The sequence below is a fragment of the Alligator mississippiensis genome, chromosome 1 (assembly GCF_030867095.1).
Source record: "Alligator mississippiensis isolate rAllMis1 chromosome 1, rAllMis1, whole genome shotgun sequence".
NCBI lineage: Eukaryota > Metazoa > Chordata > Crocodylia > Alligatoridae > Alligator > Alligator mississippiensis.
The window spans coordinates 119,958,005-119,981,373 of NC_081824.1; the positions used below are offsets into that span (position 1 = coordinate 119,958,005).

At 43.0% G+C, this 23,369-nt stretch overlaps 1 protein-coding gene across 4 annotated transcripts in view; it reads left to right on the plus strand.

Annotated features, from left to right (window-relative positions):
* ARFGEF3 (ARFGEF family member 3) overlaps positions 1-23,369 on the plus strand; it is a 152,723-nt gene that overhangs the window by 60,911 nt on the left and 68,443 nt on the right. For 2 of the 4 annotated variants that reach the window (XM_059713482.1, XM_059713486.1), the window contains exons 5-9: positions 6,645-6,713; positions 13,033-13,155; positions 15,286-15,331; positions 16,747-16,825; positions 22,749-22,853. In XM_059713482.1, the coding sequence (XP_059569465.1) occupies positions 6,645-6,713; positions 13,033-13,155; positions 15,286-15,331; positions 16,747-16,825; positions 22,749-22,853 (422 nt within the window). The remainder of the gene's footprint in view (positions 1-6,644; positions 6,714-13,032; positions 13,156-15,285; positions 15,332-16,746; positions 16,826-22,748; positions 22,854-23,369) is intronic. The other 2 variants (XM_059713484.1, XM_019479549.2) reach the window with 1 other exon arrangement.

Sequence of the window (23,369 nt, forward strand, 5' to 3'; positions counted from 1 at the left end):
GGACAACAAGAAATTTTTTTTTAGCTATATAGGGAGTAAAAGGAAGGCCCAGGGAGGAATAGGACCCCTGCTAAATGGGCAGAAACAATTGGTGACGGACACGGGGGACAAGGCTGAACTCCTCAACGAGTTCTTTGCCTCAGTGTTCCTAAGTGAGGGGCACGACAAGTCTCTCACTGGGGTTGTAGAGAGGCAGCAGCAAGGTGCCAGACTACCATGCGTAGACCCTGAGATGGTGCAGAGTCACTTGGAGGACCTGGATGCCTTTAAGTCGGCAGGCCTGGATGAGCTCCACCTGAGGGTGCTGAAGGCACTGGCTGACGTCATTGCGCAGCCACTGGCAGGAATATTTGAACGCCCGTGGCGCACAGGCCAGGTCCCGGAGGACTGGAAAAGGGCCAGTGTGGTCCCCATTTTCAAGAAGGGGAGGAAGGAGGACCCGGGCAACTATAGGCCAGTCAGTCTCACCTCCAACCTTTGCAAAATCTTTGAAAAAATTATCAAGACTCACATTTGCGATAGCCTGGCAGGACAAATTATACTGAGGGGAAACCAGCACGGGTTTGTAGCAGGCAGATCATGCCTGACTAATCTAGTCTCTTTTTATGACCAGGTTACGAAACACCTGGACACAGGAGGAGGGATGGATGTCGTATACTTAGACTTCAGGAAGGCCTTCGATACGGTATCCCACCCCATACTGGTGAACAAGTTAAGAGGCTGTGACTCGGATGACTGCACAGTCCGGTTGGTGGCGAATTGGCTAGAGGGTCGCACCCAGAGAGTCGTGGTGGATGGGTCGGTCTCGATCTGGAAGGGTGTGGGCAGTGGGGTCCCACAGGGCTCGGTCCTTGGACCGATACTCTTCAATGTCTTCATCAGCGACTTGGACGTGGGAGTGAAATGTACTCTGTCCAAGTTTGCAGATGACACAAAGCTATGGGGAGAAGTGGACACGCCGGAGGGCAGGGAACAGCTGCAAGCAGACCTGGACAGGTTGGACAAGTGGGCAGAAAACAACAGGATGCAAATCAACAAGGAGAAATGCAAAGTGCTGCACCTAGGGAGGAAAAATGTCCTGCATACCTACTGCCTAGGGAATGACCTGCTGGGTGGCACAGAAGGGATCTTGTAGTCCTAGTGGACTCCAAGATGAACATGAGTCGGCAGTGTGACGAAGCCATCAGAAAAGCCAGTGGCACTTTATCGTGCATCAGCAGATGCATGACGAATAGGTCCAAGGAGCTGATACTTCCCCTCTATCGGGCGCTGGTCAGACCGCAGTCAGAGCACTGCGTGCAATTCTGGGCGCCGCACTTCAAGAGGGATGCGGATAACCTGGAGAGGGTCCAGAGAAGGGACACTCGTATGGTTGACAGCTTGCAGACCAAGCCCTACGAGGAGAGACTAGAGAAGCTGGACCTTTTCAGCCTCCGCAAGAGAAGGTTGAGAGGCGACCTTGTGGCTGCCTACAAGTTCATCACGGGGGCACAGAAGGGAATTGGTGAGGTTTTATTCACCAAGGCACCCCTGGGGGTTACGAGAAATAATGGCCACAAGCTAGCAGAGAGCAGATTTAGATTGGACATTAGGAGGAACTTCTTCACAGTTCGAGTGGCCAAGGTCTGGAACGGGCTCCCAAGGGAGGTGGTGCTCTCCCCTACCCTGGGGGTCTTCAAGAGGAGGTTAGATAAGCATCTAGCTGGGGTCATCTAAACCCAGCACTTTTTCCTGCCTATGCAGGGGGTCAGACTCGATGATCTATTGAGGTCCCTTCCGACCCTAACATCTATGAATCTATGAATTATAAAAGCCTAAGTATGTCTGTCTGTCACTCTTTATGCACACTCCAGCTGGCTGACAAACAGCCAATCAGAGTGCAGAGATGCAAAGAATAGGAGCTGGTGGCAATGGAGTGCTGCCATGATGGTGGGGACACAGGGGATGGGGGGGGGGGGAGGCAAGGCCAGCACACCTTGCAGATGGTGGTGCAGGGGGTAGAGGAGTCAAGACACTGTGAGGGGGCCAGACCACTGGCTTTGGCCTCAGCCCATCCCTCCCCACTTCCATTGTTGCTGCCTGCAGGACTGAGGCAGCAGCGGTGGGGAGGAGGAGCAGGCCCGATGCGGGTTGGGGGAATAGTGGGTACGCCGCGGCAGCGGCAGCAGGGGGTGGAGGAGAGAGAGGAGTGGGCCTGGGCCCGACACAGGCCGGGAGGAGGACCAAGCCTGAGCCCAGGGAGAAGCTGGCTCAACACAGCCATGGGGGAAGGGAGCAGCACCTTGAAAAGAAGGTAATCATTATCACCTGAACATCAGCAGCCAGGTGATTTACCATTTGACTCAGGCTAGTGCTTGGTCTGCCTCTCAGTTAATGATTTAATTGCCTATTTAACTGGAGGGGCTTTGATAACAGTGACAGAAAAGCAAAGCTTGTTTCCTGGTCTGGGAGGTTGCAGCTATTTATGAATGGAAGACAGAAAAAATTAAATGAGGGAAAGCAAATAGGGATCATAATTCTGAGTAGCAGACTCTGAAGAGTGCATTTCACTGGGATGTACTGTATTTTCTCACCTATAACCTGTATCTTTCTCCCCCAAACCAGCTGGTGAAAACTGGGATGTGCATTTATATGCAAGAAGAACAAATCCCTGTGGGTGCAGGAATTTGGTGTTGGGGGAGCAGTGGCAATATTAAGTGCCATGAAATTTGCCTGCTGCCAAACTTCCAGATCTATGGGGATCCTTCCCCACCCCTCCAGCCAGATGATATGGCTCTATGCAGCCAGTTGGGCCAGCCTGCAGAGTTGGTCCTCATCCACACCTGGTGCCACCTAGTGCATGGTCCCAGATCTGGCACTGCAGGTCTAACCTAGCCTGTGGCCTTAGAGCTGGCATGCAGCCCGGGAGCCAGAATGTGGGACTGGCAGGAAGTTCAGGAACAAGCTTGCCTTCCTAGTTTCTGCTATTCAGATACTTACACACAGTACCTCTTTTTATTTCTTTGCACTTTTCAAATCAATGTATATGTTATTTTCAGGATCAGGTTATATGCTAGAAAATATGGCATTCCCCTGTGTGCCATAGAATGCTTTTGAAATTAAGCATTATAAAAATCATGAAAACATTTGCAAAATAATGCTGAGATGAGCTTCCATAATAGAGCAGAGAAGTCTTATGAAGGAAACAAGAGTTGCTCATACAATTTTTGAGGGGCCAGTTGTGGGGGGTAGGAAGCAATCAGACAATGAAGCTACGTTTGGGGACCTGTTGTCACCACTGTCAAGAATGCCAGAGACAGTGCTCAACATCAGCAGCCCAAGTTGTTCAGAGGGTGGCTTCACTACCCCCTTTCCAGGTTTGGCACATGCAGAGTGAGAGCAGGTAGGTAGGGCCTGCTTCTTGGCAGCACTCTTAAAGAGTACCATATAAGCAGTATAGAGTTTGGGCATAGAATCCAAAACTCCTGTGCTTCATAGGTGCTTCCTTCCTGTGCCCTTCTTCCAAATGCCCTGGCATAGATCTGCACCAGGACTGTCCAACTCGCAGCCCACAGGCTTCTGCCTGGGTGCCAAACCCCAATCCCTCCTGCTGCCAGGGGACAGGCAGATGTAGGAAGGAGGCTACATGGCCTTGCATGTATGTGGGCCCTGGTCCTATAGAAGCTATCATCTGCCTTATTTGGGTCCTACATAGAAAGAACCAAAAGTCCAAGATAAGAGTGAGGAATAACTGAAATTCAGTCATTTCTGTTAGCCTACTTTTATTCCAGTACAGTCTTCTCTAAAATAAGTTTCAGCTTCTCTATGCCCACTGAATTTGCAGAGGATTTTATAAGACTGGTGGAGAAAGGGGGGTGGGGGGGATTTGTTCATAGACCTGGACACAATACTACAAAATAAAACTCTCCATCTGTGTTACGGTGTTTTGTTTTTTAACTGATCTTCCACCTAATTTTTTTAAAATCCATGGTGTTTCTGAATACAGTGAAGATTTTTCAGTCTGGCAAGAGCTTATGAGAATATAGATATTTATATCCTGTGGGAAAAATGACACACTTCTCTGCAGATGGGTTTTTCATCTGTCCTGCTAAGAACTGGTAAGCATTGATCAAAAGATCCTTCATGCTACAGGGTCTTTCCGCTTTGTTAATTTCCTTCCATGTTATTAAGCACTTATCAGTAATGGATGATTTTGCTATCTGGAGCAGGTCAACTGCACAGAAGAGCCTATCTGACATGTATTATGATGCTCAAGTGTTCCTTGGCCTCAGTAAATGCACAGCACTATAGAGGGGACTGCAATTCTTGGTGCAGTCAGAAGGCAGATTCTCTTTATTTTTTTTCCTTAAAGGTGGGGAGGGACATCAGAGTGCTGAACTGCCCTAGGGATGATGTCACCAACTAGAGGAATGTGACTCTTTCCTGAAAATTGGTTCAGCCAGCTAGCTCAGGTCAACGCACCTGACTTCATAAAATACCTATATATGGTGAAACAAACCATGTTACAAGGTGAGAACAGCCTGGATTTAGCAGGGAGCTCTCTGGGCAGTAGTCTCCTAAATCACTGCTCTTTGCAACCTTTAATCACATCTGTTGTGGCAGAGTCGTATTTTATATATTCCACTTTCTAAGCACAGAAAACCTTTCCCAGGGTAAACGCACAGTCCATAACAGAATAAGATCAAATCCACTAAATTAAAAAAAATGATTTCTAATTAGTAGCTCTAATTTATCATGCTGCAGCACTCCCCTGTGAAAGAAGAAAATAGATAACAGAAGGGCTGCAAGAGACCGTGGAAGCTTATAGAGACACGATCAACATTCAAATGATTGTCTAAAAATATTTTCTTCCTATTTGTATTGGTGCTTAGAGGTTCCCATATGAAAAAAATCCTCCTCTTACATTTCTAGAAATCTCAACTCTCCATACATCTCATTGCTTCCCTCTGGCTTGAGAAAGTAGTCAGGGTTTGCATGGAGCATTGCAAGCTACTTCAGACTTTTTGAGCCGAAGAAGATTAGCTTTGAGAGTCAAGGAAGTTTGGTTTGAGACAAGGAACATTGGCTTTGAGAGTCAAAACAAAGGTCAAGTCTGAGTTTCCTATTAGCCTAGATCAGGGGTCAGCAACCTATGGCCTGCAGCCCAGATTTGGCCCACCAAGCAATCAGCTCTGGCCTGTGAAGCCAGGGCATCTGCAGTGCAGTGATTCAGTGCCAGGGTATTTTTGCAGTGCTTCTATCAGAGGTCAGTGTGGCTGAAGTAGGGAGGGTGGGAGCAGCAGTAGCAGGGGAAGCAGCAGTGGCAGTGCTAGCAGTTGATTTGGAGGAGCAGCCTGCCTTCTGCTTGCATTAAAATGACTCCTTGTACCAAAAGCTGCTGATGCTTGACCTAAATGGCTCCCAGCTCAACATTCTGGCTTTTATGACCCCTCTTCTGGGGTGTCTAATTCACTCGGGGTACTGTATGAAGTTCCTGGAAGGCAAACTCAGGATTTCACTCAGGGATCCATGCACCTAAAAGTTGGGTGCTCCGACATGAAGCTCCAGGCTAGCATTGCACCTGAGATCCTCAGGCGTATTTAGACACTGAGTTCCTACTGAAATTGAACTGAGTTGAGTATGTAAATACTGTGAGGATCTGGCCAATGTAACTTTCTCAAGGTTGAATCATGCCTATGATAGAACAGGGTCTAGACCTAGATCTCAAGTCCCAGGCTAGAACTCCAACCACTGGACCATCTTTCTTCACTGACAAAGAGCAGCATAACTTACCCTATTGTGCTTGCTTTACCTCTGTCATCTTTGTATCAACAATGATAAGTCTCCTGGGAACTTCTGGGAACCATTTGGTAGCTTTGCTGCCCTTGCTCTGTCTCCATACCAGTAATGAGTGATGCTTAGGCCATCTACTGATTCCCAGCTGAGCCAAAGATATTCACTGGCTGTGTCTACACATGTGCTTTACTGTGGAGTAGACTAATTAGCTGCAGAGTAAATCATTGCCCTTCACACGTGACAGTATTAGGCCACAGTAAACTAATCTACACACCAGGGCAATTTACTGTCATTAAATGCATGTGTAGACACTGACTGTGGGCGTAAATTTCACCTAGTTAGCCCAGCTAGGGGTAGACCAGACTCCTGCCTGCTGCCTAGCCACACATGTGTTTCAGCCAGCCCTTATGCTGCCACCCGGAAGCTACACTTGACCCCCATGTCCCCTGTCAGCCCGGGCCTGCTCCACCCTGGCTCAAATTGCTGCTGTATCAGGTGCATGTGTAGATGCTGTACCTGGGAGTAGTTTACTGTAGCTCAAACTGCTCCAGAGTTTATTGCTTTGCATTAATTGCACAATGTAGATGCACCCACTGTGAAGGAAACTCCACCCACTCATCTTTGCCCCACACATGCCTTAGCCTGGCAGTTAAGCATCAGTCCAAGGCTCAGCTGAGAGGCAACATTGACATGACCTGTTAAGAGTTCATCTACTGTGGAAAATGGTAGTAGTTATGGAGAAGAGGATTTGGAAAAAAGATGTGGGGCTGGGATGGGACACAACAGGTAATATAAACAGCACAGAACAAAGACGTGATTGAAATTAAAGCTCTTGTGCCTTATCTTCCCCCTTCCCCTTTTTCTTGAAGGTTTTGCTCTGCATAACATACACCTCTACCTTTGAGCTGAATGGAAGTTCAGTACTGAAGATTGCTGAGGTGAGTGACTTCCAGCCTAATGGGGCTTGTTTTATTTAATCTATTTCCACCAAGTAGAGCGTGCCTTCCCTAAATGAACTGGGTTTGAAGTAATCTGAATAGCTGTTGCACTCTTTTCTCAATGGAAAAAAATATTACTGTTGTTACTGTTATATATATATTTAGGTATGATTAGCAGTTGTACAGGGATGATAGCTGTTTACCTGCACTAGAAGCTGCACTTTCTACTGATGGAAATTCTTTTTGGAGCATGGACACACATGACACTTAGAATAGTAATGTTGCTTAAACTTCAAGAGGACAGATATACAAGCCTGTTAAACCAGTCTAAATCCACCTGGAATGGTTCAAAAGTGTTCCTGCAAAATCAAATACTATTTTGAATCGGTTTGCACCAATTCAGTATTAGAGGTTGACACCAAGCGTGCTGTGATCTGGTCAGTCCTCCAGGCATCCCATATTACATTGCCCTGTGCCTCTCCCACTCCACTGCAACTTGCCACTCTGGTGTGAAGCCCACACTCTACTGCGCCCTTTATTTTTTTAAAAACTTTTGTTGACACAACTTTTTATCAAAGACTTCCCTTGCACTGTTTCCGCAGTAAATGCTACCTTTCTAACAGCCAGCTCTGTCCTTGCTCCCTACCCAACACAGCCCATCAACATGCCCCTCTCCCCTAACCCCCTCCAACTTCTGGGAACCAAAGAGCATAGATCTGAGGACTGCCTTTTCCCTCCGAAGTCAGGCAAGTGCATTGTAGACTTCAGTTATTTGCAGGCTATTGAAGTTTTTTTAGCTTATGTTTAGGAAACAAGAGAAATTAGAAATGTGACAATACACTGACTACAAGTTATCCAAGTGCTAGGACTTCTAAAGCATGGGTACAAGCATTCTCCATTCACCCACTTGTGAAACCTGTTGGGCTAAGTGCTCACTCCCACCCACTGGTATGAGCCACAGCACTTCACACAATTGTGAACTGGTTCTCAGGGATGGTTCAATTATTATGTGTGTGCTTCATTTACTTTATGACACCAGATAGTGCCAAATTCCTCTTTTGTGAAACTATACCACAATCCCATTAGAGTTGTGTGGAGCATATAATGTGCATTTGTACTGTGTGCCTCACTCCTGAGGCTTCCATGAAAGGGATTTATTATATCTCTAGATTTATTGCATTGCCCTGTTGCTCTGAATCAGTCTTTCTTTTTTCTCACTAAATTTCAGTCTGGATTAATTTGTAAAAGAGCTTTGGCTGCAGGAAAAAAATGCACCTGCCAAGAGGAGATTTGTTTGTAAGTGAGCATTTTCAGACAAGTTGCACAATGACAAGTAATGAGCCACTGGCCTGACATTTATCCAGGAAGGAACAGACACATCAGAACATTCATCCCTGTTGTTTGGTAGAGGCTGTTGCATTTAAAAATTAATATAAAACTATATAGAGCAAGTTCTGTAATATAGTTGCAGGGAACATATACAGAGTTCAGTACAGAGTAGAGCAATGACAAGGTTTGTATGAAAATGCTCGAAAACTCATTGATAGCATTCCTTTGTTTTTTAACCCATTTAGTAACTGTTCTTGTGAGCAACAGGAAATAAAAACATTATTTGTTTCCTTCTTTCCATTTCAATCACACATGGAAATATCAGTCTGTACTCTACTTGTTTTGAAAGACCTTCTGGACAGCTGCAAGTGAAATTAGTGGGTATTGAAAAGAAATTACTCAAACTAGCTTGGAAACATTAGCTTTTAGTTGAGGCACAAAGGAGGAAAAACAGTAACAATGACTGGGTTTACACAGGTAGCTTCTTTCTAAATCTGAAGAATAAATTGATCCCTCATCATTGTGTTCCTATCTAGGGCAGCAGCCAGCAACTGTTTACAGTTGTGAACTGGGACAACCCAGCTCTGGTCCAATCTGGACCAAGTGGCTTTGGAGGCATGTCAGTAGCAAGAGGGTTTCCCTGCCCACGCAGTGAGGCCAGATAGCTGAAGCTGTGCACCGGGTGCTACATTCCCCAGCCTCCAGCTCCCAGGATGCAGTGCAGGTGCAGCTTCCAGCTGGTTGGAAAGCTGTGTCTGGGTTGGGCAGCCATAAGCTGCATCTCTGCTGCCTCTCCTTGTATCCCGCACCACCTCTCACAGCCGCAGCACAGCTTCCCACAAAGCACAGAGCTGGGTACCACAGCTAGGGGGTGGTTTGGCTAAGGGAAGCAGCAGTGTTGCAGGCACAGCTTCCACCTGTTGTGCCGTAGCACATTTCCTTGCTGGTCCTCCCTAGTGTGAGCACAGGCACAGGCAAAGCCCACTGGCTCCACAGGCTGGATCTGATGGGGCTGTAGGCCAGATCTTGCCAACTCCTGATCTTGGAGGGAAAGGAAGCATGGTAACTAAGAAAACAAGCAGGCTTACCTGGGTAACTAACCTTTCCTTCCTTTTTCATGTCCTTGTGACAAGGTATTTAGTGGCATTCATAGATTCATTGGAATCTAACAGGCCGTTACAATAAGCACTTCTGCTGTGGCCTTAAACTTGCACCCATGCCACCCCAGCCCCTAGGTAACTAACCAGATTTACCTGCAAAGGGATGCAAAAATACAGTCCCAATGCAAAGCATTGAAATTCTCTGTTGGCCTACTATATGTACTACACAAACATGACAACAATGCTGTCAGCTGAGGGGGTATCCCACCTGGAGCAGTGCAACATTAAGTTTACGATGTAGACATAGCTGACATTCCTAAAGTGGTTTGTATGTATGGCACATGCACAATACATAATTGTTATAATTTGGGATGGCCTGTATAGCTTCTAGTTTTGCCACTTTAGTAGTGTGAAAATCCTGTACTCAGACTAGGTTGCTGCTGCTAAGGATCCATGTGAGATGCCCGTGAAGATGTAGTTACACAGCATCAATGGCCAGCAGCACTGGCGATCTTCCTACTCATGTTACCCATTTTTCAGGGTAGTTTAAGCCCTAGTAGCTTTAATTCCACATGCGGAAGAGAAGTTACAACTACTTTCCATCGCTGCAGCTTCCCTTTGTCAGACTTTCTATTGTACAGGTCAGAAACTGGTGAAAATCAAAGGTGCGTCAAGCCCAATATATTGGTGATATATCGGTGTGCTCTAGATAGAACCATATATACACAGTAAAAACAGGATTTAATAGCTCTCTCTAATACTTCAATCTTTGAGGCACTATACAGGCCTTGGAAAACAATGAATGCTAGTGCATGTTTCATGTTCTGTTCTCTAGAGACATCCACAAACCATAATTCTTCCCTCAAATCACATTTTCTATTCTTCTATGAATTCAGCTTACAATATGCAGATGATTTTTTTTTCTATTTAAAATCTCTCAATAAAGGTCAGCTTTTGTTTCAGCATTAACGAATTGATTCTCCCATTGCTAGTGGTTATACCACATTATCACTTCCAAAGGGCCGGGTCTGCACTTCTACATGACGTGACTGTAGTCACACAAGTTATAAGGGTGATATTTTATGACACTTTTATACATGCAAAACCCTACTACAAATTCAGTTATACAGGTCAAAGCTTTTTACCAAAGTAGTTTATTCTGTTCTTACTGGTACAAGATATACCAGTAAAAACTCTTCTTCTTCTTGCTCTCTCTCATGGTTGTATCTACATGAGGACATTTGCCAATATAACTGTTAGAAAAGAATGTGTCCAAGTCGAGATTTAATTCCCTTTGATCTTCAGGTTGTATTGGGTACCTGTATCTTCAGATGCCTAAATACCTGTGCAAACCTAATCCTGGAACAGTATAAGGGCCTTAGACTTCCAGTGATGAGGACTCAGTTTTCCCCCGCACCTGTACTCTGACCAGTAGTGTAACAAGGTGAGGGTGCAAATGGGGTTGAATACTGAGGGGGTGCCAGAATCATCCCTGTCTCCACTCCCTCCAGGACTTTGTCATGGCATGGGCAGCCATGCATTGCCTGGCCAGAGGAACAGGCAGGTGCAGCTCTGCACCCAGCAGTGTATCAGGAGCAGGGAATGAGTAGGGTGAATGGGGTGATGCACTTGCCCTTTCCCCCTCCCTCCACTTTGCCACAGGACCCAGTTCATGCTGCAGCAGCCCTGCACCCAGTTGCATATCAGGGAGGTGGGGAGGAAAGCAAAGTGGGAACCAGGGGCAAGCCCCCAGGGAGCCTGTGCCACAAGGCTGCTAGAGCACAAGCTGATGCTGCTGCAGCAGCAGCAGTAGTAGTAGCAGCTGCCTTCACTGTGTAGTAAGCAAAGTCCAGGTAAGATTTTGCTCCCCCTGCCTGCTGATAAGGCTCCTTGATTTATCACTGACCTGGCTCCAGCCAGGAGATGGAGATGTGGAGATGATGTGGAGATGTTCTCTGACCCCTTTCCTCTCTGGCAGGCCTTCTTCCTTCCTTGATATGCCACATATCAGAGTGGGACCTGCTTTGCTGTCTCAACTGGCCATGTACCCCAGGGACTGCCCTGTGATGGGAGTTCTCTGTGCAGACATCTGGCTGTCCTGTGACACCTAATTAATGCAAATTAGGTACTGACATTAAAGACCCCTTAAGTTAGTAGACATTGGGCATATTGGCCCTTTCCTCAGCCTTAGCTTCCCTGGCCATAAATTTGGGATAGTATTGCCTGTTCATTTTGCTGCAGTCCTGTGAAGGGGTAATATTTGTGAAGACCGCTGGGTACATGGCTTAGCTATTATTTGTATTGAAGCTACAGTAAATATTGCTGTATCTTGTTACTTACCATAGATTTACTATCTGCCAGGCTCCAGCATGAAAGGTTATTTTATGCTCATGATTATTATCTTTTATTCATTAAGGCAACATGGTGGGAGTTTGCCTTGTTGAACTCATTGTGTTACTTTGTCTAACCCACTGTTTTGCTTTCTTAGTTGTGTTTTGCCTGTCATAAAGCTGGAAGTCCCCGAATGCATGAAATGATCAAAGTGTCCATTGCTCACCTCTTCAATGCCCTGTGCTCTTGCATTTTTACTGGTGTCCCTTCACCAATGGCTTTTCACAAGGTATCATCATTGGGGACTGGACTCAGTGGCCCAGGAGACCCTTTTCAATCTTTTGTTACTCTCCTTGGCCTTTTTAGAACATGGTCTCTCTCAAAAAGTCTGCTTATAGGCATGAGTGAATATGAACACACACACACACACACACACACACACACACACACACACTTCAAGGAAGATGTAACCCCATTCAAAATGAATGTAACCCTTATGCACCTGAATGGTGGCTGCTTGAAGAATATCCAGATATTACAAAAACAGGGACTAAGCCTATATGCATAACAGCTGTGCATAGGCAGAATAGGAGGACTTGCTGTAGACCAAAGAGAGTGGAGTTGCTTATTTGCATCACAGTTTATTGATAGGAGTCTGTTCAATAATCTGGTCCCAGTAGGAGGCACTAATTACCCCATAATCAAACCAGAGTCCCTGCATCAAAAATGACAGCACAGTAATTACTAATGGTTTTGGAGAGACACTTTTCTGAAAATAAATCTTATAAAGGACACTGCAGTTGGCACCATCCCCACCCACAGGATTCAAGCTGTATTGCAATTTGATGTGTCCGCAAAATATCACCTTTGGGCACATATCAAGCATGAAAAATTTCATCCCTGAAGGAAAAGGTCTGAGCAACTAACAACAGACTTAGAATAGACACTCTGCTCAACATTAACAATAACAATATTTTTCTCCACTTATGGGCACCTGAAAACCTTTGGATACTGATAAAAAATAAGCTAAAATCATGATGTATAGTAAACTGAGATGCCAGTTGCTTCTTAATAACAGGAGCTGTTTGAAATTCATACAAAAACCCATTTCAATGGTAATTGAGACAACATAATTTAAAAAGGAAAAAAGGTTTTGTGCCTCAGCTGAAAATATGATTTTTATGTTTAGGAAGCTGAATTTAGAATGATGGTCTATACTGATTTATTTTGTCCTTGTTGGTGTCATGACAATGTCACTGGAGTTAACCAATAGGACTAATATTTAAGAAACATGCACTATGTAAAGCAAGTGCCAGAGCACCAAAGTTTAAAACCAAAATGTTATGCTACTTCAAGAGAAATAAAACTTAAATACCCTGCCATATTTTCTGCTGCTTATTTATGTTTAATTGATTTTTAGCTAGTCACATTGCTGAAAATGTTCTGACCTCCACAAACTAGTAAATCTTCTGCATAGCTGAGAGCTTGACTTTAATTCAGGATGGGATATTTATAACTTTAATTCTTATCTATGTGCTGTTTTCTTGCTTCCTCACCAGGTTTGCATTGAAACATATGTGTCTAGCTGTCACCAGCGGAGTATTAACACTGCTGTGCGCGCAACCCTCAGCCAAATGTTGAGTGACCTGACTTTACAGCTCCGGCAAAAGCAAAAGAACACAGTGAGTCTTCCTTTATAAGCAGATGGTGGAGTGTTTCACAGGTGTCTCTGTATGCAGCATACCGTGGCTATTGGCTGTACCTTGTGGCTTCAGTTGAGCATTCCAACATGACTACTGTTTTAAAACAATCTCTCTTGTGAGGCTCAGTCTGTGCTCTCCTAGCAAACACTCCATCAGAGCCAGAACCCTTGTGTTGTTCAATCTTTTCTTCCAGCAGACGGGCTCAGTGTTTTGTTTTGCAGGAAAGGCTTTGTGCTGCTGTTAGATTGCCTTGACCTTGCTTCCTTTTTACTTTTCTCTTGCTTACTGTTTTTGTTCATCATTCTAAGGTCCAGGCAAAATTGTTCTTGCACTGAAGTTCTTGCATAATAATCATTGCACATACAGAACAAATTCTCAGCTATTGAAACTATAGCTGACATTTTTATGATTTTAATGAGAAGATTTGAAGCAAATTAATGATATGATTTAGCCACAGGGCTTTTTAACCGTCTGGCTCATTGGCAAAAATAACTGGAATATTTTAACTCTGTTGCAGGGCTGTCCAACTGTCAGCCTGTAGACTGCATGAGGTTTATCATGAGGTTAATTTGTGGGCCCCGGGCTCCCACTCAGCCACTGCTCCCCCATCAGTCTAGCTGCAGCAGCAGCCAGGATCTCCAGCTCCTTGACCCTCCTCTAGTTTCTGTTTCTTGCCAGTACTTCAGGGGTGTGGTGGCCAGGATCCTAGTGCCAGGAGAGCCTGTGACCTGGGGCACCTTCATGGTATGGTGTACCCAGGGAGCCAAAGGTCGGGGCCGGGGTGGGTGACCCAAAGGACCCCATTTCTTTCCCACGGGCCATGTATTTCCCTGGTGACATGGCCCATGTGCCGTGTGGCTCCCAGTCACTTGGAAGTTAGACAGCCCTGCTCTGTATGAGAGCTGTTTGCACTACTCTTTAATCATAGAATCATAGAAAATGAGGGTTGGAAAGGACCTCAGGAGGTTACCTAGTTCAACTGCCAGCTCAAAACAGGACCATCCCCAACTAGATCATCCTAGCCAAGGCTTTGTTTAGCTGAGCCTTAAAAACCTCGAAGGGTGGAGGTTTAATATTTTACCCAGATGGGGTTGTAAGCACTTCTGCACAATTTTGAAATCATCTTGGCCTTTTTTGCACTTGTTAGCACTATTTTACAGATTAATTAAGAAATGTTTTGGCTTGGTTTGTGAGGCTGTTTTTGGTTTGTTTGCAAATGTGCTTCTTTTTTTTTTTCTTAAAGCATTTGTGAATTTAGTGATTCAGTTTCTGGTTAAATAATCAGAAATTTGAGTCTAGTTTTATCCTGTAGAATAGCTGCAAAAATGAGTCTGTATACATTTATTTGTATTTTCTATATCAAGTGTGGCTAGTTTGTAAGTCAAAAGAATTTCTTAAAATGTAATTTTATGTTATTTTCCTAAGCAGTAGCTCCACTGATTCTATGGAAAACTGACAACTGAGTTGCATACTTTCTGTTCTTATACCCTTACTTATAGACATTACGCAGGTTGTACGTAGCTCCTGGCAAACTGATGAGGCTGACAGGAGTTCAACTGAGTCTTCCATGAGTTCTTTGTACTCCAGGGAAGAATCATAGAATCACACAAAATAAGGGTTGAAAGGGACCTCAGGAACCCTGCACTGTATTATACCGCCTTTACAGTGTTAACAGAGATCAAGGGATGCATTTTTTTTTCAAGAGTACCAAACTGACTTAAGAGCTAAGTCCTATTGAAAGTAACCAGGACATAAATATTTGGGGCGCACGTGTTTTTTGAAGGCACCTGCTAAAATCAGTTGGGTGCCTAAATACTTTTAAGGCTCTAGATCTTGGGAGCTTATTTCCCAATTATTTTCACCAGGAATTTGGCACCTAAATTTGAATCGCTTTTAAATGTTGGATTTTTGAATGTTTTTTACAAGAAATACAGATATGACCCTGACATACAGAAACAAGTATGTTGAGAAAGAAGATGTCATTTTTGCATCTCTCTTTCCTGAGAATAACCCCACATTAAGACTTTTACATGTTAATTCTAAGTCCTTTTGTATGCTGGATATTCCTACAATTTTCTTTCACTTGTACTAATTCTGTTCCTTCAACAGCAGGTAACTGAAAATCACGAAGTTCTGCAGGAGTTCATGAGTCAAGGTATATCTGTGCCACTTTTATTTTAAAGACTAAAAAAAAAAAAAATTTCTTCTCCCTTATTTCTTTACATTCATTGAATCCTTGCACTGTGACCAAAATATTTCATGGTCACAGTGATTACGTCCTTTATGACAGGGATGTCAGTTAGAGCCGTGTCATCCAGCCTGCTAGGCTACTGGTGGGGCTCAGTATGTAGGGGTGAGGTCAGCGGTGGCAGGAGTAATCTTCATGGCTCCCTGAGCTGACACAGCACCTCACAGGGCTACATGGGTTAACACACTGTCTTTTCATTCTGGGTTACTGAGCCCCCTTGGAGACTTGTTTTGGTGACAATGGGGTAAACAACCACTATGTTAATCTCTGCAGCTTTCTGAGCCAACACAGCAGTTCAGGTACTCTTGTTGGTTAACACTATCACTGCTTGGCCTGCTACCAGAGATGGCTTTGGTTCTAGTCCACAAGGAGCTCCATGGTCTAGATCCAGCCTTGAGGACCAAACAAGTTTGATAGTACTGCTCTACAGAGTCATATCATTGATTACATTATTGGTGGCTCGTACCCCATTAATGGTTTCAGTTAGTTTCAGAACTGGCCATTGCCTTCAGATCTTTGATAGCTTACAACATTTTTAATCACACCTTCATCTGTACCATCTGAACAGTAGTGCATACAGGAAAGCAAAAATTATTTATTATAAGATACTATCTCTGCAATCTTAAGTGTTTCAGTGAAGTGGGTTTCCCTCCAAACATTTGAACAATGTTCTAAGGCCTTTTTCTTCAGATACTAGAAGAAGGTTGGAGATGGGCATGCAGTTTCTTATCTGCTGGGCAGCCAGGTGATTTAAGCAATATATAATAGCTTCTTTGATTTGTCATAAATTTTGCCAGTCCTGAGACATAGTTCAGTTAGAAGGGGGTTGTGAAAGAGTCGCACCTTCATCCCACTATAGCAGCAGTTTAAAACAGTTTCCTCAGGACTCTGTCTTCACTACTTGCCTGGTTGCTAGAAACTCTTCTGGATCCTGATCATGTAATCAGATCTGTGTTGGAAGACTGTTGTACCTCATATGGACTCCACTGATTCCATACAGACCTTTGGTCTTATGTACATAGTTTCTCTTGAAGTTTCAGAGCCTCCCACTTCTACATACATTTCTGGTGGTTCAGAAAACCAGCACAGAGACAAACCACAGGAAAAAGCATACCCAAATAAATTTGCAGATACTCGGATATCATACATAAGTCATTGGAGCCAAATTATATTTTTTTCTTATTGCTTCAGTTACTGTCAAGGCCCAAAACTTGCATAAGTTTATTTGGGTGACATTTGAACGTCCTTAAGGAGATGGTGGCTTTGACTGGACAAGTGTATTTAAATGCCATACTTAATGGTCTTTGTTCATCCTTTTTGAGGTTCTACAGTAGAGTCCCTTTCTGATGATGTTGTGTCAGTCCTCACTGTGCTCTGCGAGAAACTCCAAGCTGTCATAAAGTAAGTGGGGCATCTGTTATCTGTATGGTTACTTGCATATGATGATTCTGGCTTCATTCTAGATTAACAGGGCAAAATCATTTGTTGCATAATTACTTGTCAGAGGAATCCTGTGTCTCTAGCAGATTGATAATTCTGTATTAATTCAGTCTGTGTTTGCAACGAGAAACTGATTTTAACCACCCACACAATTTTTGCTGTACCGCCTCAAGTAAGCAACAGTATTACCTTCATGGCAGCAACCTTTATTGTTAACACACTCCATATAGTAGCAGCACATATCAGGCAAAGGGAAATGTTTCCTTCCTAGATATGCTGTGCATAATGAACACATCCACAAAAGTGAGAAAAACAAATATCATAACAACACTTTTCAGTGACCTACTATTAAACTACATCAGAATATTGTATTCTCTGTGTACAAGATGTACTGTTCTGTAAGATGAGCCCCCTAAAAAATTATTAAAGTTGTGCTTTTACAATATATCCCGCAGCTTTCCCTGGCTAGTCCTGGAGGGTCAGCACTTAAGGGTCTGTTCAGATTGCTACAGTTCTTTCCCTTCATATGCTCCCCTTCCACCCATTCCCCCTGGCCCCTTCTGCCCCACCAGCCTGCAGCCTCTTATCAGCATCTCTAGATTTGTCTTCAAGGAGCCAGTATCTAATTTCAATTATCTGTTTTGTTGAGAGGGTTTGTGGTTGTTTTGTTTGTTTGTTTTTAACTTCCTCTGCTTTATTGTATAAGATGTACTTTACTTTGAGAGACCATTTTGGTGTGAAAAGCCATGTTTTATATATTAGAAAATATGGTAGGACTTTCTAGTATTAGAAAGCAGATATTTACCATTTACAAGTCATTTGCCAACACATCGTATTACTAAAATATTACAGGTATTTTCTAAGTTAACTATTAGTTTAGCTATAACAACTCCAGTTACTTGAAAATGGCATAAATTGACATTATGTCAATATATATGTACAATATATGTTTACAATAAGGCATTTATATTGCATCAAAACACCATAATACTGGTTCAGATTCTCTGCTGGTTTAAACATCATGATTTTAGTTTTAATATCATATATTTTAAATGTCCATGAATTTTTACATCATGTGTTTTAGTTTTAAGTGGTTTGTCCTTGTTAGTTGTTGCATGTCACAGAAACCCATTGGCCTATGCTGATAAGTACAAGCTAAGAATCTGGCCCAATGATCTTTAATAATATTTTTCATGTTACTTAGTATGCCTTAGTTTATCCAGTATTTGGTAAATTGTATAAAATATAATTTGCCCTCTATATACCACTTTTCCATCAAAGAACTGAAAACAGAGTTCATAAGTGAGCAACTGTTCTCCCCATTTTACAGATGAGGAAATTGAGGTATGCAGAAAAGAGTCTTGCTGTGGGGCCCATATGGCCTTATTGTGTTAATTTATACAGGGCCCTTATTTGCAGGTGGTCCAGAGCCATGCGGCTGTGGAAGCACAGGTCCTTTTGGACATGTGGGGCTTGCATGAGGAGCACTTCACTTGAAGACTAAGTGTGGCCAAGTAGTCTGTGATTTACTGAAAAGGCTTCCTTTATCCTGGAGCCTTTAGTCAAGTGAATAGTCTTGACTTGTGTGCATTAACTCATACACACTAGCAGGACTGAGCAGCTGCTTTAAGAACTGTATGGTCACTGTTTTCTGTCTGCAGTGCTTTTCTTTCCATTTCCTAACAATGATGCTACCAAGGGACAAGAAGGGCTGAATTAGTTCAGAAACTATTGCCACTGTTGTTTTGAAATTCTGTTAAGGGGCATTTTAGAAGATAATATTAGCATGAGAATTAATTTTAACTATCAATAATACTTTCTAGTTCTGTAACAAAAGTACTTGCACCCTCAGCATCAGATTGTTTGCATTTGGTTTAATTTCTAAACACATTGTTCCAGTTCCAGGAAAAGAGATGTGATTTCTTTGTTTTCCTAATTGAAAAATAGGTCCATTTCTGACTGAAACTGATCTGCCCCATGGAACCCTATCATCAGGCCCATGGTGTTGCCTGTGGGTCTCGGAGCGGCCCTGCATGCCATGTCCCGATACCACATAGTGCATGTTGTACAAAGAACCAGTCTGTTTCATGTAGGGCTAAAGCCAGCACACATAGGGAACAGAGCCAGTCAGGTGCATGTTGCATGTGTACTCTCACTGTACTGCTCCCGAGTTCTGGATCCAGCGCATGGGGCCAGTCCATGGACCTGATCGGCCCTCAGGAATTGGCCTCGTGCTCCTCATCTGGTCCATGGGGCTGAATGAGTTAGATACCTCTTGTTGGCACTGCATTTATGACCCAGATAGTCCAGGAGCACTGCAGCTACTTCCCGGCCACTGACTTCTGCTGCTGGGGGACCCCATGTGCCCCCCTTGACTAAGATGGCACCAGTCGCCCATGCCAGGTACCTTGTTCCGGGCGGCCCCAAAACCCTCAGACCAACCATGGCCTTCCCATTTGATAATAGTCAAGTTTTATTGATATACAGTGATAGCAGATAAGAGTAATGCAAACAATTCTATATCTATCAGTCCTAGAACTGTCATCAGAGTTGAAGTATTTCTGGCCAGTGTGCGAGCTTCACCCTGAGGTTCTCTCTTGAATGTCAGATGTCAGCAGCCTGGAGGTTGGAGTCTGAGGCCCATTTCCCCACCTTCCTTCCCCTCCACCCCTTGCATCCATTCCGCCCTCATATCCCACTCTCATCCACCTTCAGTTGGGTAGGTAAGACAGGTTCATGGTGTGCCCTCTGTCCATAGTAACCTCGGGTTCCCCTCTTGGGGACCCTTTGCTGCTCTGAAATCCCTCCTTTTGTATCTTTTCTCCTTCTGTGATGACTTTTCATCTCTGGGCATTGCTGATTGGTCTTGCTGTTGTTGTCATACCATCTACTTCTGACCTGTCAGCATAATCCTTTGTTTCACAAGCCCATCACATGTATACATCCTAATTTGGACTTTCCCAGTACCCTCCTAATTTGGTCTGTTCCCCCAAAACCAAGGGCTCTGCACTTGGGCCCTGTGATCTGGTTCTACCTTATGTTATGGAACAGTGTGGTACATGTCTTTTATTTCCCAGCCTGTGCCTGCTTGCTGCCTGCTTGTAGTAGACACAGCGGGCCTTGGATAAACTTACTCACAGACTGGCTTTTTAGAAATCGATTAACCCTTGCTGTTGCCCTGGACTATTATTCTATTGCATATCTACTTTACCTATAAGCCTATTCCCAAAAGCAAACCTCTAAATATCATTTTCTAGGCATCACCTCTGAGCTGCATGTTTAACTTTCCATATCATGAGTAGTCCTGACCTGCTAAGAGCAGGACCCTTGCTACTGACTTCAGTGCAGCTAGATTTTTGCTCACCAAACAGAAAAATGAACTGACGTGTTTCACTTTGCAAGACTGGGAGCTAACATGTGATGCTGGGAACTTGTTGCTCTTCCAGTTACCAGTTTTCATCCTAAAGTATATAAAAGGTTGTCTGTTTCAATGCTAAAACTACCATGATGTTAATATTCTGAAAAAAATATTAGAAAATAGAGAACAATATATATTTGCCTCAGTTGTGTACAGTCCCATTATGAGTGCGCATAAATAAGCTTTGATTAAAAAATGAATAAAAAACCCCATAAAACTGGTATTTTAGCACAATTCTATTAATGTCCTACTAACTAATCAATCAGAAAAAAGCCCAGAGCAACTTTGAGGAAATGAATCAAAAATAAAAGTAGAAGAAACATTATAGAGTGATGACTACAGAAATCTAAATATGATGAACTGTTATCTCTCTGAAGATTTAAAGGAGATTTTGAGAAAAAAATATATCATTAAAACCAAGCTTTTACCAGTTGCGCTCTTCTCTATTACAAAGACTATGCTTTGAATTAAAAGGAAAAAGTTGTTGGAAGCTATTTTCCAAGCTGCAAATTAGAGCACAAATTAGAATGAACAGAGAAACATTGATCTGTGTAAGGAATTGGGAACATAACAACCTACTCCTAGGTTTTCTGGCAAGTCCTTTTGTAAAGATGCATGCATGCTGATTGGGGAAAAACATAGGTCTGCAAAACTATGTGCTCAAAATATAATGTCCCTTCAGTTTCATGAGGAGCTTCTGTAAGTAAAACTGGCCATTTGTCTGAATGCTAAAATTTAAACCAATCGTTGTCTGATGGACAGTTTTACATAATCACTGTAGGTGAATTATCAAAGCTAAACTATTTGATAGGATTTCTTATTTTTATTTTTTAAATAATTGATGAAAGAGGCTCATTGAGAAGTTTGTCTACAATCCCAAATCAGCAGAATGTGCACAGAATCAAAACAAATGAATGCTTATTGTAGCGAGGCACAATAAGAAATAAATGGAACCTAAAATACTCAGCAAGCCTGATTTACTGCAACAATATGTCCATCTAAGATACAGGCACTAATTTGTAATGCCGGACCAATATTCTTGGGGTCTTTTAATTAACAGAGAAGCATAGTGAATTATTCTGATTTCATTCTGGAAAGGTTTTTTAAAGAATTACTTTAGTAATTTTTAAGAGGAGGGAGGTTGGGAGCTGCTGTTCCTCATTTAGCACTAACAGTGGCCTCCCCTCAAAAACTGCCCATCCGAGAGCTTTGCCCTGAGCAGCCTTTAGGTCAGTGAGGAGAAGCTTTGATTTATTATACTATCTGATCTAATCACCTAACCTGGTAATTACTTTAACACAGTGTTCTTAATTGCAGGCATATTGGTTTTTGCCTTTGAGTGCAGCAAGGCTGTGGGTGATGAGAGGGGTAAGGGAGATGAATTTTAGTTACGACTCCCATGACCCTAAAACAACGAAGCCTGAGATCTCTTGAGTGTATTTTAACACCTTTGCAGCAGCAGGATGTTGGCTGTCCTGGTCCCTCTGCTTACCCTGTGACATGTTAGGGTGTAAATGTTCTTGCGTTGTGTCTAGGATAACTGTAATTTTGCTCATAGGTTAAATTATAGATTTGTATAGGATGACTTGAATAGAAATGATCCTATCTCTGGCAGGAGGTTGGGCTAGATGACCTCTGGAGGCCCCTTCTAGCACTACTTCTCTGTTTCTGTCTTCACACTAGTAATTGCAGTTTACTGACCCCCTCCCCCCCCCCCCCCCCCCCCAAAAAAAAAAAGTCACATGTAATAATCACAGAAAAGCAGGGCCTGAAGGGAACCCCAGATGCCATCCAATCCAACCTCCTGTCCAAGGCAGGATCATCCCCATCCAAACTTGATGTGGTCACATGATTCCCAATGCACGCCCCCCCCCCCCCCCCCCACCCCAACAGGATGGCTTTTATGAACTAGAGATTTTGCTGAGTTTGCTATAACGGCTGCCTTCAGATGTCTGGATGGGAAAAAATTTCAGAGAATGATAACATATCTGTTTGATAGAAAGAATTAAGATAAGAACACTGAGCATTCTTCAGTTTGCATGAAGAAATTGTTAAAAACTTTACAGGAGTTTGAAAAGAATTCTTCATATTTGTACAAGAACTGTTTTTTCTCTGTTAAATTTAATTTCAATAATTACATCCATCTTATCTCTTCCTTTTCTTTTTTTTTCTTCATAGAGGTTTTTTTCTCTTATTCCTCATAATTAAATGTGATGAACTAATAATTCCCTGCTGTCCCTGTTGCCTGTTTTTACTGAATGTCATTAAAAACAAAGTAAATAGGATGATAAAGGGGATTGTACAATTGGAAATCTATACCATTTTGAGGCAGATGCAGAATAATGCTGTGCATTAAATTATATGATAATGGGCAAATGAACTAGTGGAGTTCTCCAAAAGGAATAATAAACAGATCTCGTAAATCTTTTTCATCCTTGAGGAACAGTCTTTGTTTCTGTTTGACAGTGAGAATCAGCAACTGCAGCTCCTGTACCTTGAATGCATTCTCTCCATGTTAAATAGTTCATCTCCCAGCATGCACCACCACAGAGGATTTACTGACCTCATTTGGTAAGTACACACATTTCATTCCCCTTTTATAAAGTGAACCAGACCTTGGCAATTATAAATGTTCTAGGTTTTTGCTTTTATTTACAAAAAAAAGAAAAGAAAAAAACTAGAGGAAACCTAAAACAAATCATGCAGTGGGAAATTATGCTCTGCCCTCACTGTGGAATACACTATATCCAATACTTTGAGTGATAAATTGCTAAGCATTGGGTCGTCTTAATCTGCTAACACACACACAGTATTTGCAGATGGTAGAAACAGTCGAAAGAAGTACACTTAATACTCTGGATGTTGTTGGTTGCAAAGAAGTTATTCCTCACTGAGTAAAGTTTGTCCTGGCAATTATTTTCCATGCTTACACAGTGTGGCACCAGTTACACCAAATGGCACAAGAGGATCCTTCTTGTTACATGCTGTAACTATGTTGTGTAATAGTTGTGGGCAGGAGAGAAATTTGAGAAAATAAAACAAATTTGAATACCTATATTTTTTTGCTTGAGGCTGTCCTTGCTATAC